The 13,794-nt window shown below is 35.0% G+C and overlaps 1 protein-coding gene across 1 annotated transcript; it reads right to left on the bottom strand.

The window, feature by feature from the left end:
* Positions 1-140: 140 nt before the first annotated feature.
* On the bottom strand, positions 141-1,491 carry LOC113278210 (peroxidase 70-like). Its single transcript, XM_026527104.1, has 3 exons — positions 1,252-1,491; positions 971-1,162; positions 141-881 (listed from the first exon to the last, which is right to left on the bottom strand). Exons 1-3 carry the CDS (start codon positions 1,474-1,476, stop codon positions 321-323), a joined length of 978 nt encoding a protein of 325 aa, XP_026382889.1. The 5' UTR covers positions 1,477-1,491; the 3' UTR covers positions 141-320.
* Positions 1,492-13,794: the final 12,303 nt, after the last annotated feature.

Below are 13,794 nucleotides of genomic sequence, written 5' to 3'. Positions count from 1 at the left end.
TCTTATTTTTAATTATGCAAGGATGCATCCAGTTTCATCCTTGCTATTTTTTAAGTTTAAGTCTGGATGAATCCAATTTCATCCTTGTTATTTTTTTGGTGTCCATTTCACTCATAATAATTTTTACTCGTCCATTTGAACCATGTTTTAAAAATATTTGGACAAATGACCCATTTTCCGAATTACAAAACAATCAAACCAACTGAAATTGATCCGAAACCCTCAAAGACGAAACAAAAAACAAATATGGATGTTGGAGTTTACACACAAAAACTCCAAACTTTAATACAGATGAAAAGCAAAATAATGCCAGAGTACTATTAGTTGATTCTAGTGCAATTCATCCTGATCTCGCTTTTAGCACCAGTAGGTGGTTTCAAGTTACCCATCTTGATCATTGAATCACCAAAATCCTTCAAGAATGCCTCAGGAAAGGTACTGTAACGTCTGACAAGAAAATCAGCTGCACTAAAATCATGCTTGAAGAGTTCTTGGTCAGTATGAAGAAGACCTTTTTGAGCTAACAAGTTATTGAAAAATGCATTATCAAAACTGAACGGAGTTCCATCGAGTGCTACTGTCGTGTTATCACCGGTACCGAATACGGGTGGGCATATCCTTTGTCGATCAGCCTGAAAACTTGGTTCGATATTGGTGTCGTTGTAGATCCTGGTTCTGAAGGTGGCACATTGAGCTAAACCAATTGTGTGAGCAGCAGATAGAACTACAAGGTCCTGGAGATTGAGGTTTTTAGAAGCGAAGCTCGTCAGAAGTCCAGTGAGGTTTAGAAATGGTGCTGGTAGGTTAGTGTTTGCGTCCATCCAGCTTGCGTTTAATGAGTCTTGTCTTCCAAGCAACACTTTGTATGATGGACCTCCCAGCTAGAAAATAATTTGAAAACAGAAAATCAAGTTAGCTTTCAATCAAGAAAATGAAAAAATGTTTTTGATAGAAATAATCTCAGTCTTACTGTTGCGACAGAATCACGAGCTGCAACAGCCAATATATCAGCACATGAGACCACATTCCCGCAAGCAGAGTTAACGGCGGCCTTGATCTCATCGATCACCTCAAAACCTCTGATCGAGTTGTTATTAGGAAATGCAGTCATTTCACCGGTGAAGTTAGCTGTGTCAGCTAAGAGAACTGAACCATCACAACCCTGCAACAAATACAGAAGCATATACAAAATAAGCAAGAACGCGTGATTGATAAATGTACTCTTTAACGAGAGGAATAGTTGTGCATTACATTGACAAAACAGTCATGGAAATGTAGACGGAGTAAGGATGCTCCCATGCGTGGTTCTTTTTCGATCGCCTTCTCAACCAAACCTTTGATGGTAGGAAGTGCCTCAGGACACACTTTTTCGTAGAAATTAGGTATTAGCTGTGCTTCTGCGGTAACAAAAACAGCGGTGAAAATCACCACACAACATAAAACGAGAGAAGAAAAAGAAGAAGAAGAAGAAACCATTGTGATTAATTAATCAATGACAAAGGTTCGAATGATGAGGAGAATGAGAACAAGGTTAGTGTTAATTTATATAGAATTCTTAACTAATAAAAAAGGATATTACTAAGCACATAATCAACTTCATTTGACCTTACTCTAACATATCATTGAGCGCTCTCTAATGATCTGACTTGATCAATCACAACATGCATCCCATATTCTCATATACCAATCTCAATCTGTTGCCTAACTGGGAAAACAACAATCTCAATCTGTTACCTACTTCACCTATACCAATCACAACCATAGTCAATATGGACAATCTCAGTTAATCTTTTACAAATAATGTTAGTGCTATGCCATTATGCTTAATCATCTAATTTAAAAACTTACAACATTTATTTACACTTCCCTTGCACTTGCATATAATTAAGGAGAGAAGTACTCCAGTTAGGGCTGCGCAATCGTCATCCGACCCGCTTACTAATCCGACCCGGTCCAATTTTATTGGAGATTGGACATCTGAGGTGACTTGTCTAGATGGACTGATCGATGACTTAGAATTGTTCCGCTGCACTTTGGATTTGATGCGGGTCTAAGTCGGAGAATCTTATCCGTCGGGTTAAGGTTAAGGTTAAGAGGGATTTATTGTTTAGTCCAGAAAATCCGATCCGGGTTACTGGCTAGTCCAGCGCAAAAAAATATTTACTCCCTAGTCCAAAAAAGTCTTGAAAAGAGTAAATTTACTCTACTAACCCTAGTATATAACATTACGTATAATAATACATATGTTACTACATATTACATATGTAGTATGCTTGTATACTAGTAATAATTAGTAGTAATTAGTATGTAGTAATAACATATGTAGTATGTAATATACTAGTAGTAACTAGTATGTAGTATGTAGTATACTAGTAGTAACTAGTATACTAGTAGTAATATGTTATGTATTGATACTACATATTGATATGTAGTATGTTATGTATTGATACTACATATTGACATGTAGTATGTTATATATTGATATGTAGTATGTTTGATATGTAGTATGTTATATATTGATACTACATATTGATATGTAGTATGTTATATATTGATATGTAGTATAGTCTACTAGTAGTATATACTAGTAATAACTAGTATACACTACAAGAAAGTGAGTCTGTTACCACGCCTCTTTGCCACACATCTATGTATGATGCGGCAATAAGTTGGTTGTAGCCACAGTGCAAAATAAGTGTGGCATCATGTATACCATTTTGCCACATGCATGAATAGCTGAGGCAAAAAATCAATTCTTGCCTCGCATAATTTAGGGGTGCGGCAATAAGTAATGCTCTGGCCTCATACATGTGGCAATAATTATAAATAATGTAATTATTATAATTAATTGGTTTAAATTAATTAGTTAAAATTGTAAAGATATTTATTAATTGGTTTAAATTTTATTTTCTTAATTTTATCAACTAATAAATGAGAAATGAAAAGGAAAGAAGTTATCTTACCTTTTATGAAGTGCCTCTGTATGGCGGAAAACCATATGTACATTATTACTTTCTTATTCTAGATTTCCAACTTCCTCTCATAGCCAGAAACCGATCACGTCTCAACCTGTTTTTTGTAAACGAATTTGTTTTCTCTCCATCGATCAAAGCCTCCAACTCCATCTCTAATGAAACCCTAGAAAATCTAATTCCATCTTCTTAAATTTTTTTTTTTTTTTTGTCGTTCTCAAAACACTAGAAAATGATTTCACATCATCTTAAGCAGCTTTTTCACTCTCGATACCCTTAGCAGATGAAATCGCGTTTCTTCTCTCAGTTTATAGCCTCTGGTATTTTTAATTTTATTTTTGTCAGAGGAGAAATCAAGTAAACGAACAGTATCATATGCCCATCTGTAGATGATTCATTTTGATTTTGTGAATATTATAAATCTTGTTGCAAAATTAGGATTTTGGGGTTTAAGTTTTTAACATGGTTTTAGTTTTTCCCCTAATTTTTTTCTTTAATTTCTGAAAATTAGGTTTGAGATCTGAAATAGAGATTTGCATTTGATTTTTTTTCCTCAAAGCCATAACTAAACTACCGTGAGGTTGAAGATTTGGATCTAAGCTTGAACCGTAGCAAAGGAAATAAGGTAACTGAATCTGTTATTATCTTTATAGATTGGTGTTTTTATGTGAGCTATTGTAATGTTATCTCGTTTCACTTATATTTTATTTCACTCATTCTAGTGTAATAGATTGCTGAAAATGTTAATGTTTCTTCTTTTTTTGATGGAATTGATTGTTCAACTCAGTTTATTATTTTAACTTTTGTATGATTGTAAATTGCATGAAATTTCAAGAAAGTTGCTTAGTCCAAATCTGAATTCCCCTAGGAGACAAGGGATCAGTCAAGTAGGTAGTTGCACAATAATCTGTTGATTCCTTGTAAATGCTTATGACTATAGGTTGCTTTTAGAGTTTTGTTGCTTTGTGGAAACTGCTCTCATATATCTCACCAGAATGTATGAATTGCGGATAATCGATTTATGCATATTCTCACTGTTTTTTGTCTGTCTCTTGTATACTAGCTCTCAAGAACGTCACTTTCTGTTTTGTGCATGAATGTGTGTTGGTGAACTGTCTCTTTTAAGAGATGGATATTGAATTGTTTGTTGATTCACAAGGTTGTGGTTTGAAGTAAGGAAAAACACAGTTTAAAGACAAACCAATAAGCCTTGAACATATATATGGAATCCCTTGAAGTAAGTTGAATGTATTACAAAAGTACAACCAAGGCTTCATGATATTTTTTAACGTGTACATTCTGTACTTTTCAACAGTTAAAACCAGCTCAACGAGAAAAGTGAATCAGGCCCAACCAGTATTTCGTCAACATTTAGAAGAATTTAGGAAACATAATTTGATGTAGTTAATGATGATTGGTGCATTTAGATATTTGAGTTAAGACAATGAATCGCTATAATTTTTTGTATTAGTGTACATTTGTGATGGGTTTTAGTGTTTATGTTTAAAGTACTTTAAAATGTTGTTAGTGTGTTTCTGTAATGGTGTACTTCACCCATATATAGATTTTGAACTTTGCGTTTTATTTCTGCAGTGTGCTTTTCTAGAGGTATGAATAGGAATTTGTGTGTTCCGATTTGTTTTTCACTTTTGATTTTCTTTATAGAGACATAAATAATGGTAAATGCAGCCTTCAATCACTACTGTATTGGTTTATGTTTTGCAAGAATGTCATTTTCTAGTTTCTTATGTCAATCAGAACTTTCTTTTTGGGTGAGCTTAGTTTTAGTCATTTCATTGGCTTCTCTTTTACCATTCAAATTTTTTATGTTGTTTCTTTGCTTTCCACAACCAAATTTGACCAGGTCGTGCAAAACTGTTGATTGTAACACTTCCTCAGGATCGGCCTTATAGGTATTCGGAGCAGCTTGATAGATTTAGGGAGCAGCCTTTAAAACTTGAGGAGAAAGTTGTTAGACCTGGGGAGCACCTGTACAGATCGCAAACTGGTTATAAGTATCTCTTCTTTGATTTTGAATTCATAGAATTCAAACAATATCTTAAACATGCGAAATAGCTCTAAGTGGTCATAGATTTTGGTATGTTTGTATGATTTTTCTCTTACAGCTCAAGCTTTATTCCATTTGACATGACAATTCTCTGCCATTTCTTAATGTTCTTTTTCCTTGGTGTTGTTTGTTTAATTTGATTAGCAGGAAAGCAGGGACTAGGAATGGACGGTTGGGACGAGACGTAAAATGGGATTTTGAAGTATAAAGTTTTTAAGATTTGAGTGAGGTTAATGTTAAAGTCGGAAATTGTGTAAATGAAACAAAAAAATTACTTATGGTGAAGATGGATTCTCCACCTTCCTCTGTAATATATACTTTTTACTTTCTAATGAAATTAAAATTCTATGTCTTAATTTTGTGCTTGTAAAACAATCTTGATGTGTTCATGATTGTGGTTTCCATAATATTTGAATTCTTGCCGCGGCCAAGATGTGTGATATTTGAAGAAAATATAATTGAAATCTTTAAAAAAATTAATAAAATAAAACCTTTTTGCCGCACGTTTATTGCCTCTACTGCGGGTGTGGCAAAATATTTTTCTAATGAAATAAAATAAAAACTGAAAATAATAATTAAATATGAAAAAACCTTTTTGCCTCATTTAATTGCCTCACTAACGGGAGTGGCAAAAACCCATGCTATAGCTGCAGTGTACTAGAGGTGTGGCAATAACTTCTTGTCACACAGGTTGTTTCCACATGGTGTGGCAAAAGGTTTTTATGTGGCAAAAGGATTTTGCCACATAAAACATGGGTTCTTGCTACATGGACTAGGTGTTGCAGTACACCAACTTTCTTGTAGTGATACTAGTAGTAATTAGTAGTAATTAGTATGTAGTAATAACATATGTAGTATGTAATATACTAGTAGTAACTAGTATGTAATATGTAGTAATAACATATGTAGTATGTAGTATACTAGTAGTAATATGTTATATATTGATACTACATATTGATATGTAATATGTTATGTAGTGATACTACATATTGACATGTAGTATGTTATATATTGATATGTAGTATGTTATATATTGATACTACATATTGATATGTAGTATGTTATGTATTGATACTACATATCAAAAAAAAATTGTTATGTATTGATACTACATATTTTACTACTAGTACTAGTTTACTAGTATACTATACTATAGTAGTATACTAGTATACTAGTTTAGTATAGTAAAGTAGTTACATAATTTACTAGTAACAATAAGATATTTTTGTTACTACTAGTACAATACATATTAATATGTAGTATCACCGTATTGATACTACTAGTATGTAGTAACATTTACATGTGTTGATACTAATTAGATATGGAAGGGTGTTTTAGGAATTTATAAAATACACTTTATAGTCTCCACAAAGTTTTTGGACTAGAGAGTAAATAATCTAGTCCAAAAACATGTTTTTGGACTAGAGAGTAAATCTTTTCCACGGGTGGACTAGCCATTAACTGGGTCTGCTAGAACTGGACTAGCCAGTAATTCCTACTAAGGTTAAGGGTGTTGGGAGCTTACACCATTTAGCCCGAGATGAAATAAGCCGTTGGCCCAGAAGAAAACAAGACTCATTATGAAGTGAAAGTAGGTGAAAATACAAAGATACATAATTATTTGAAAATAATTAAAACAATGCAAATAAATTTGCGAAAAAAGCATTTGAGGTTAAAAATTAACAAATTCTTGAAAATTCCCAAAACCTGTTATGTTTTGGTAGTGCAACTTACAACCGGCCAACAAAATAGTTTTTTATTTCAAAATCAAAGGAAAGTCGCGGGAGATTTTACTACAGACGCCAACGGCTAAAGTTCCATTTCCAACGGCATAGTTTTCTTTCTCGACCTATAAAATTCATTCCTCCCGTCTCCAAAATCACATCTTCTTCTTCTTCTTTTTCGTACATCTCTCCTCCTTTGCAGAAATGTCGGTTAGAAATCGTGGTCCCAAGTTTACTCAAGAAAATGATATTTCTATGCAAATCATATTTCTTTCATAGGGTAATCACTGGTGTTGTTATTTCTCATGGCAGTCCTTTTTGGGAGAACATTTTTTCAATGCTCGTCGATTGCGTGCTCGGTTTCATTCTATTATGCTTCCAGTCCAGCCATTTCTTGCTCTGGTAATAGAAATTGATCGAGAAAAGTTCAGCGGTGTAAATGAAGATGAAGTGATCCAAACAACTCTTGATTATTTGGAGGAAGCTCACGGTAAGCCTTTTCATTACGAATCGTGTTTCAGAATTCTAAAATATGGTCCATCTCAAGCACATCGTTACTGCACTCGAATGCCGCTGCCGGAATTTACAAAGGAAGAAGATGTTGCTCTTGTTCGATGTTGGTTACATCGTATGGTGAGACCAATGAACAATGACAATTTCTGGGAAAGAGTATTGGGACATTTTGCAGTATCGCGGAACGAAGCCTTAAGAAACAGTAAGAGCCTAGAACTAAGAATTGCATTCATCACTAATGAAGTCAAATATTATACGGAAGTATTGTGGATGGTTCGTCGTAGCAATTCTGGATTATCCAACGAAGAACTGGAAACCATCGCTCAAACCAAGTTTACCGAAGAAATCGGGAGAGAGTTTAGGCATTTTGAATGCTATGAACTTTACAGAGAGAATGTCGCTGGATTTGATGTAGTTTGATGTTTTTGTTGTGGTTTATTAAAATGTAGTTTGATGTTATTTGCAAGTTTAATAAATTGTAATAAATTTCACTTAATCTGAAGTGGAAATCTATTTTAAAATATAAACATTTTCATTCATTGATATTACTGCCAATTCTTTTACAAGATATAAACTTAGACAATAATAAAAATTTCAATAAAACTCAAATACAAGTTTTGGCCTCTTGTTTATCTTCATTTGACGTATTTTCCATTCAACGCGCTCTTTGACAGTTTCACCCTTGTTTTTGAAGTTTTTGTTGTTAACTTTCAAAACTGGAGCTCTTCTTTGCCTTTTGGCGGAACATTTTCTTGGAGCAACTTCTAAAACTTGCACTTCCCTTTTACAATTTTCAATCTTTTTAAAACTCCCAGATATCTTAGAAACAGCAGCTTCAAGTTTTGCATCGCAAAAAAGTGTGATCGTCTTTTCAACCATTTTTAGAAGAGAAAATTCAAGTGAATTTTGGTGTAAGTGAATTGTTTGAAGATGGTGGTAATTTATAGAGGTAAAGAGTGAAATTCGAATTTTAAAAAACTGCCCGTTGATGTTCGTGGAAAAAACGCCGGCGCTCAACCTTCGGACGCCGCGTTGGTTCTTCCGTCGCCAGCGTTTGTCCTCCCGACGTCTGCTTTGGATCTAATGACGCCAGCGTTTTAACTTGGCTCGCGCGCCTATTAGCCTAACTCCCAGTGTTTTACAATAGTGGAAAATCAAGTTTGGCCATCCACATGGCTGAACAAAATAATTTGTTTGTTCATTCCCACAGAAATTGCCCTAAGATGGTCAAAATTAATTTGGGTGTAATCAACCAAAAAAACACAAACCCTATTTCATCTCACAATCCCAAGAGCAGAGAGACTCAAAAACACAACAACATCACCCGAGGTCTGCATTTTGCGCCTCGAGATGAAATTTCCATCAGAAAATCCACAACCCAAGTTGTGAAATCACTAACGAAAACCAAGAAAAACAAGATATGGAAGTTGTTGTTGTTGTAAGAAAAGTTGTTGAATCTTTTGAGTTCTTAAGAAGAAGAAGAAAAAAGAAGAACAAGGGTTGTTGATTTGGATTATTGGTATGAGTGGTTTCGAAAATTGGGTATTTATAAGAAATTGAATTTTATCTGTGGGTTGTTGATCATCAGGTGTATACTCGTAGCAATCGACTTCGCTTGCTCTAAACTCAACGTTCATCTTTGATTGTTGAAATTAGATAGAAAGGTGAAGGCAATGTAGCTAGGAAAAAATGTTTTGGTGAAATGTTCCACACTTGATATTGCGGATTCTCATTCAATATAAAAAGCCGTATATGGCTATTATTACAGAAGATATTGCAAGATTGTATACCAAAAATACAAGATTGACAGACATTAGAATGTCGACATAATATGACAGCTATAGCTTAGAAGGATACAACTGTAGTTACTGCTTTGAATGAATGAGGATAGTTGTATCCTTAACATCCTCCCTCAAGTTGAACATGAGTTGTTGAATGTTCAACTTGTTCCTGAGATAAAAAAACCTTGGTACTGAAAAACCCTTAGTGAAGATGTCAACAACTTGGTCTTTAGTCGAGATGAACCGTACCAGAAGCTGCTTGTAAGACAAAGCTTGTTGACTGGTTTTTTGATACCATGTCTAGCTCTAGTGATCATATGATGATGTGTAGGTGGTGCAGGTGGAGCTGGTGGAGCTAATGGAGCCGACTGCAACATAGATGGTTGTGGTGCTGCTAAAGTGGTTGTCTCTGCAGAAGGGATTTCCGTGGTAGATTCTGGTGTTGCTGTGTTTAAAGTTGACTGCACATTATCCATATTTGGAGATAGAGGTGGTGACTGCAAAATATCCATACCAAGCGACATTGGTGGAATATGTGGCAGAGGAGAGGATGGTTGAGAAACAATATTCTCATGAGATGAATTAGAAAAAGTGAGTGATGCAAATATTTTTGTGGATGGCCTGGAAATGGGTTTAATGATACATACCTGTTGCTTGGCAGCAAATGGGAAGCTCTTTTCTACGAACTTGACGTGTCGAGAGATATACAACCTTCTTGTAGGTACATGTAAACATAGATATCCTTTGTGCGCGCCACTGTAACCAATGAATACACACGGTAATGATCTTGGTTCAAGCTTATTAGAGACATATGGGCGAAGGCATGGGTAACATAGACAACCAAAAACCTTTAGAAAGGAGCAGTCAGGTTTTTTGTTGTATAGGAGTTGGAGTGGAGATTTAGCTTCATGTTGGGATGCAGGTAGTCTGTTAATAAGATAACATGCAGTTGAGAAGGCTTCTACCCAGTATGATTTTGGCATGGAGGCATGAAACAAGAGAGCTAATCCGGAAGATATTACAAGATGTTTTGGTGAAATGTTCCACACTTGATATTGTGGATTCTCATTCAATATAAAGAGCCGTATATGGCTATTATTACTGAAGATATTGCAAGACTGTATACCAAAAATACAAGATTAACAGACATTAGAATGTCGACATAATATGACAACTATAGCTTAGAAGGATACAACTGTAGTTACTGCTTTGAATGAGTGAGTATAGCTGTATCCTTAACAAATGTTAACCCTTTCTGAAAAATCTCCAACTCAAATCAGTTTCATATTTAATTTTTAATGACTAATTTTTAAATTAATTTTTCCTCTTGCTGTTAATGTGATGTAGATAGATTTGGGTTGGAGAGGTAGTAGAAGAAGAATGAAAACCAGCATTCAAACATTTTAAAGGCTATGGATGAGGAGGATTCATCTACCACAGCAGCTGAACAAATGGAGAATTGTGAAACTTTGAGAGAATTGGGGATCACCTCGACATGGAGGAGTCCGAATTTCAGTTTCAGTATTAGGTGATTGTTATTTACAGTTATTGATCTTGCAAGGGACCATAGGTTCATTCTACTTTTAATTGATTCCTTAATTGCTTGTGTTAGCTTTTTTCTATGTTGGTTTTCATGATCTTGCTAGAACATGTGTGATCAGTTAGTTAAACTCGTTGCTTACTTTTTTTCATGATCTTGCTAGAACATGTGTGAACAATCGTAAGTTGATACTGGTTCTTAATGACGACTATTAATTAGTTTCAATTGGTATTTTGTTGGTTTTTGTCTTGTACTAATTTTCGGGTTGGATAGTTCTTGCATATGTTAGACATTGACAAATTCATAATAGAAATTGTATGAATAGATTTTACCATAGCCGTTCATTTCCTGCAGTTGATTATTGACTTGCTTGGTTGGCATAAGAGTTTATACATTGACTTGAGCTCAGTGATAGATACTACCTGTTCCTTTGGGCAATCATTTGGCAATCACCTTCCATTGTGGAAGGAAAGCAAGGTAGTGGAAAAACCAAAGAAGAGCTTGATTCACCTCGTCAGGGAAAGAGACATTTTGGGTTCCCTTCACTGCTCCATTCACTTGGTTAGAACATTAAATCCATCTATTGTTGTTCGACTTGGAGGCTTGAATTTTGTTGTGTCACTGAGGTAGGTAGTAACACTGAAAAGTCTTTTGAGAATCAATATGACCATAATCTTTCTAAGAAAAATATCTGTTCAGTTTACTAGGAAATATGTCTCGACGCACATCATGTTTTACATATGTTAGGCTGCTAGGCTTAGCTTCTATTTACTCTGAGAAGGATATCCTGTGGGTTCTCTCTGAGTTTGTCTTTAGCCTTAGACATCGAACAATTTTTATGCTAGTTCTTTTTCCTTTTTTTAATTTGTTCTATCATATTTTCGTCGGTTCTGCATTGTTTTTTCCCCGTTAATTCTTAAATTTCCCTTCAGAGGTTTGTATAACTGGACTGATGATTACACAGGTTCCATTGTTATGGTGGTGGAAAGTGAAGACCTCTAGCAGCTTTACATGGTTTTGTTGCTGCAAAAGACCTGCATGAAGGTGGTAATTCAAATGGAGGAAAATCTTTTTTCTCCTATTTTCATTATAGGTTCACATAAATGGTGTATCATTCAACCCCTTTCCTTTACTAGTATTATATCTATCTTACAATTTCTGCTTTAATCAATGCCCAAACTCTGCTATCATTGTGTTAGGCGATTGCTGGCTTTCAGTTGGGGATGCAATTTGAACGGTTAGGTATCAGTCTACATGGTTGCTGTTGAATGTAAATGTGGCTGTTGTAGATCAAACTAATAATCAAAACACGTTGGGAAAAAGTACGAAGCACTGTTTAATATATGCGCAAGCATGCATATAAAATGGATAATTTCTGTAGGTTATAAATTGTTGCTCTTGCACATTTGTCCATATAGATACAGAAGACCAGATGTTCTGCCTCACCAAGGATGATACTCAAAGACCATAGCAATAGGTATATCCTGCATGATGTTTTGTAATGATGAAATTGAATCATGTTTAAACTCAACAGTAGAATCTAAAGAGGTTGATAGCTTGTTGTCTCTAAACCAATAATGCTGATCCAAATTAGCCTTGATATTGAATTAATTTGCTGTATATGTGGATTTTGTGATGCAGGAGTTGGTTCCCAATGAACTCATGGAATCTGTTGAAGAGCAGGATCCAGTTACGGGTAGTTGATTACAAGCTAGTACTTCAGTATGACCAAACTCAGGATAACAGTTCAGCTTTTATCTATGGATTTTGCCAAGCCTCTAAAGGAGCAGAGGTACGCGGTTTCTTTCTTTTTGCTGACCTTAAGATGAATACATATAAATATAACATTGTTTAAATCAGAGCAGCCTAGGAAGCATGGATGATGATAACAATAACTTCCATAATCTATTCCTTGTCAATTGAGAAAAAAAATCTTTCTTTGCAATCATCAAGTACTGTTTCTGATCTAAATAAAATTCCCTTGGCTCTTTTACTAATCGATTCCCACGCATGCTCAGGGTTCCGGATCCATCTTACATTTCGCCATTGACGAAGAAGTAGAAGAGGATGAGGTATCTGACCAAATGTGATACATGTTCCCTGAAACTGTTCAGAGTTGTAAGTGTTATGTTTTTGTTTTATTTTCTTGAAGTTCATCTTTTATCAATTCTAGTACTTGGAGGTGGAGTTGGCTAGGCCTTCTAAGCTCAAATGTAGTTGTTCTTGATAAAGGGTGCAGCTCTTGTCTGTTTTACAAGTTCTTGCAAGAATACATATCACGATCCTTGTGCATTTGGCACTTCAAATAATTTTTCAGCTAGTTGTTTTCTCTCTTCTTTTATTTCAGATTCTCGTCTATTTTGTGTTCCCATCTGAGGTTTGTATAACTGAACTTACGATTGATTACCCAGGTTCCCATTATGCTTAATTTATCTCATTTACTGATTTACAAACGTTTACACTTCCATTACTTGGGAAACAGAAGCTTTAGAATCTGGGCTTGCACCATTTGGCGCGGGCCCAAAATCACCGGGCTAGAAGACATGGCCCGGTAAAAGTTTACAGAATTCTCGAAAAGATCTATAAAAACGAGTGTAAACATTACTACGAAATTTAGTGCAAACTATGGTGAAAAGCATACATTACATTTATGTATCTTGGGCTATTCATTGTCACCATCCTCGTGGTCAACCTCACAAAATGTGCTCGGTTGAAGTAGGCACCTAGATTGTTTATGCACCCAATCTTATTTATTCAGATAATTTTTTCACCCACATGCCGAATCCAAAAATATGCCTGGCGAGATTGGGATATACTGAAACTAATTGGGGTATACCCAATAAGACAAAATCTGATCATTATGAAGTAAAACCAAGCCACCCCTTAATCTTGTGTTTTCTAAATGGCTAATATGCCCTTGTTTAATTAACACTAAAAATTCTGATTAGGTTAATTAATTGAGTTTAGATTGATTGAATAGATTAAAACTTAGGAATTGAAGTTATGCAATTTTGTTTTTGATTGAACTTTTGTGGGATGATTTTTGATGAGAATTTTTTTTTTTTGAGAATATCTCTTGCAATGAAAATGAAGTACACAACTGAAACACTTCTAAAAGGTGATTGCAAATCTGCTGAAGTATGAAAAGTCGGCAAGGTCGACGACGAAGATCATGACGGCCAACTTTGGCCGGCAT

Source organism: Papaver somniferum, chromosome 5, assembly GCF_003573695.1.
Source record: "Papaver somniferum cultivar HN1 chromosome 5, ASM357369v1, whole genome shotgun sequence".
Lineage (NCBI taxonomy): Eukaryota > Viridiplantae > Streptophyta > Magnoliopsida > Ranunculales > Papaveraceae > Papaver > Papaver somniferum.
Note: the sequence above shows the minus strand (reverse complement) of the source record. Positions and strands in the feature narration are given on the sequence as shown.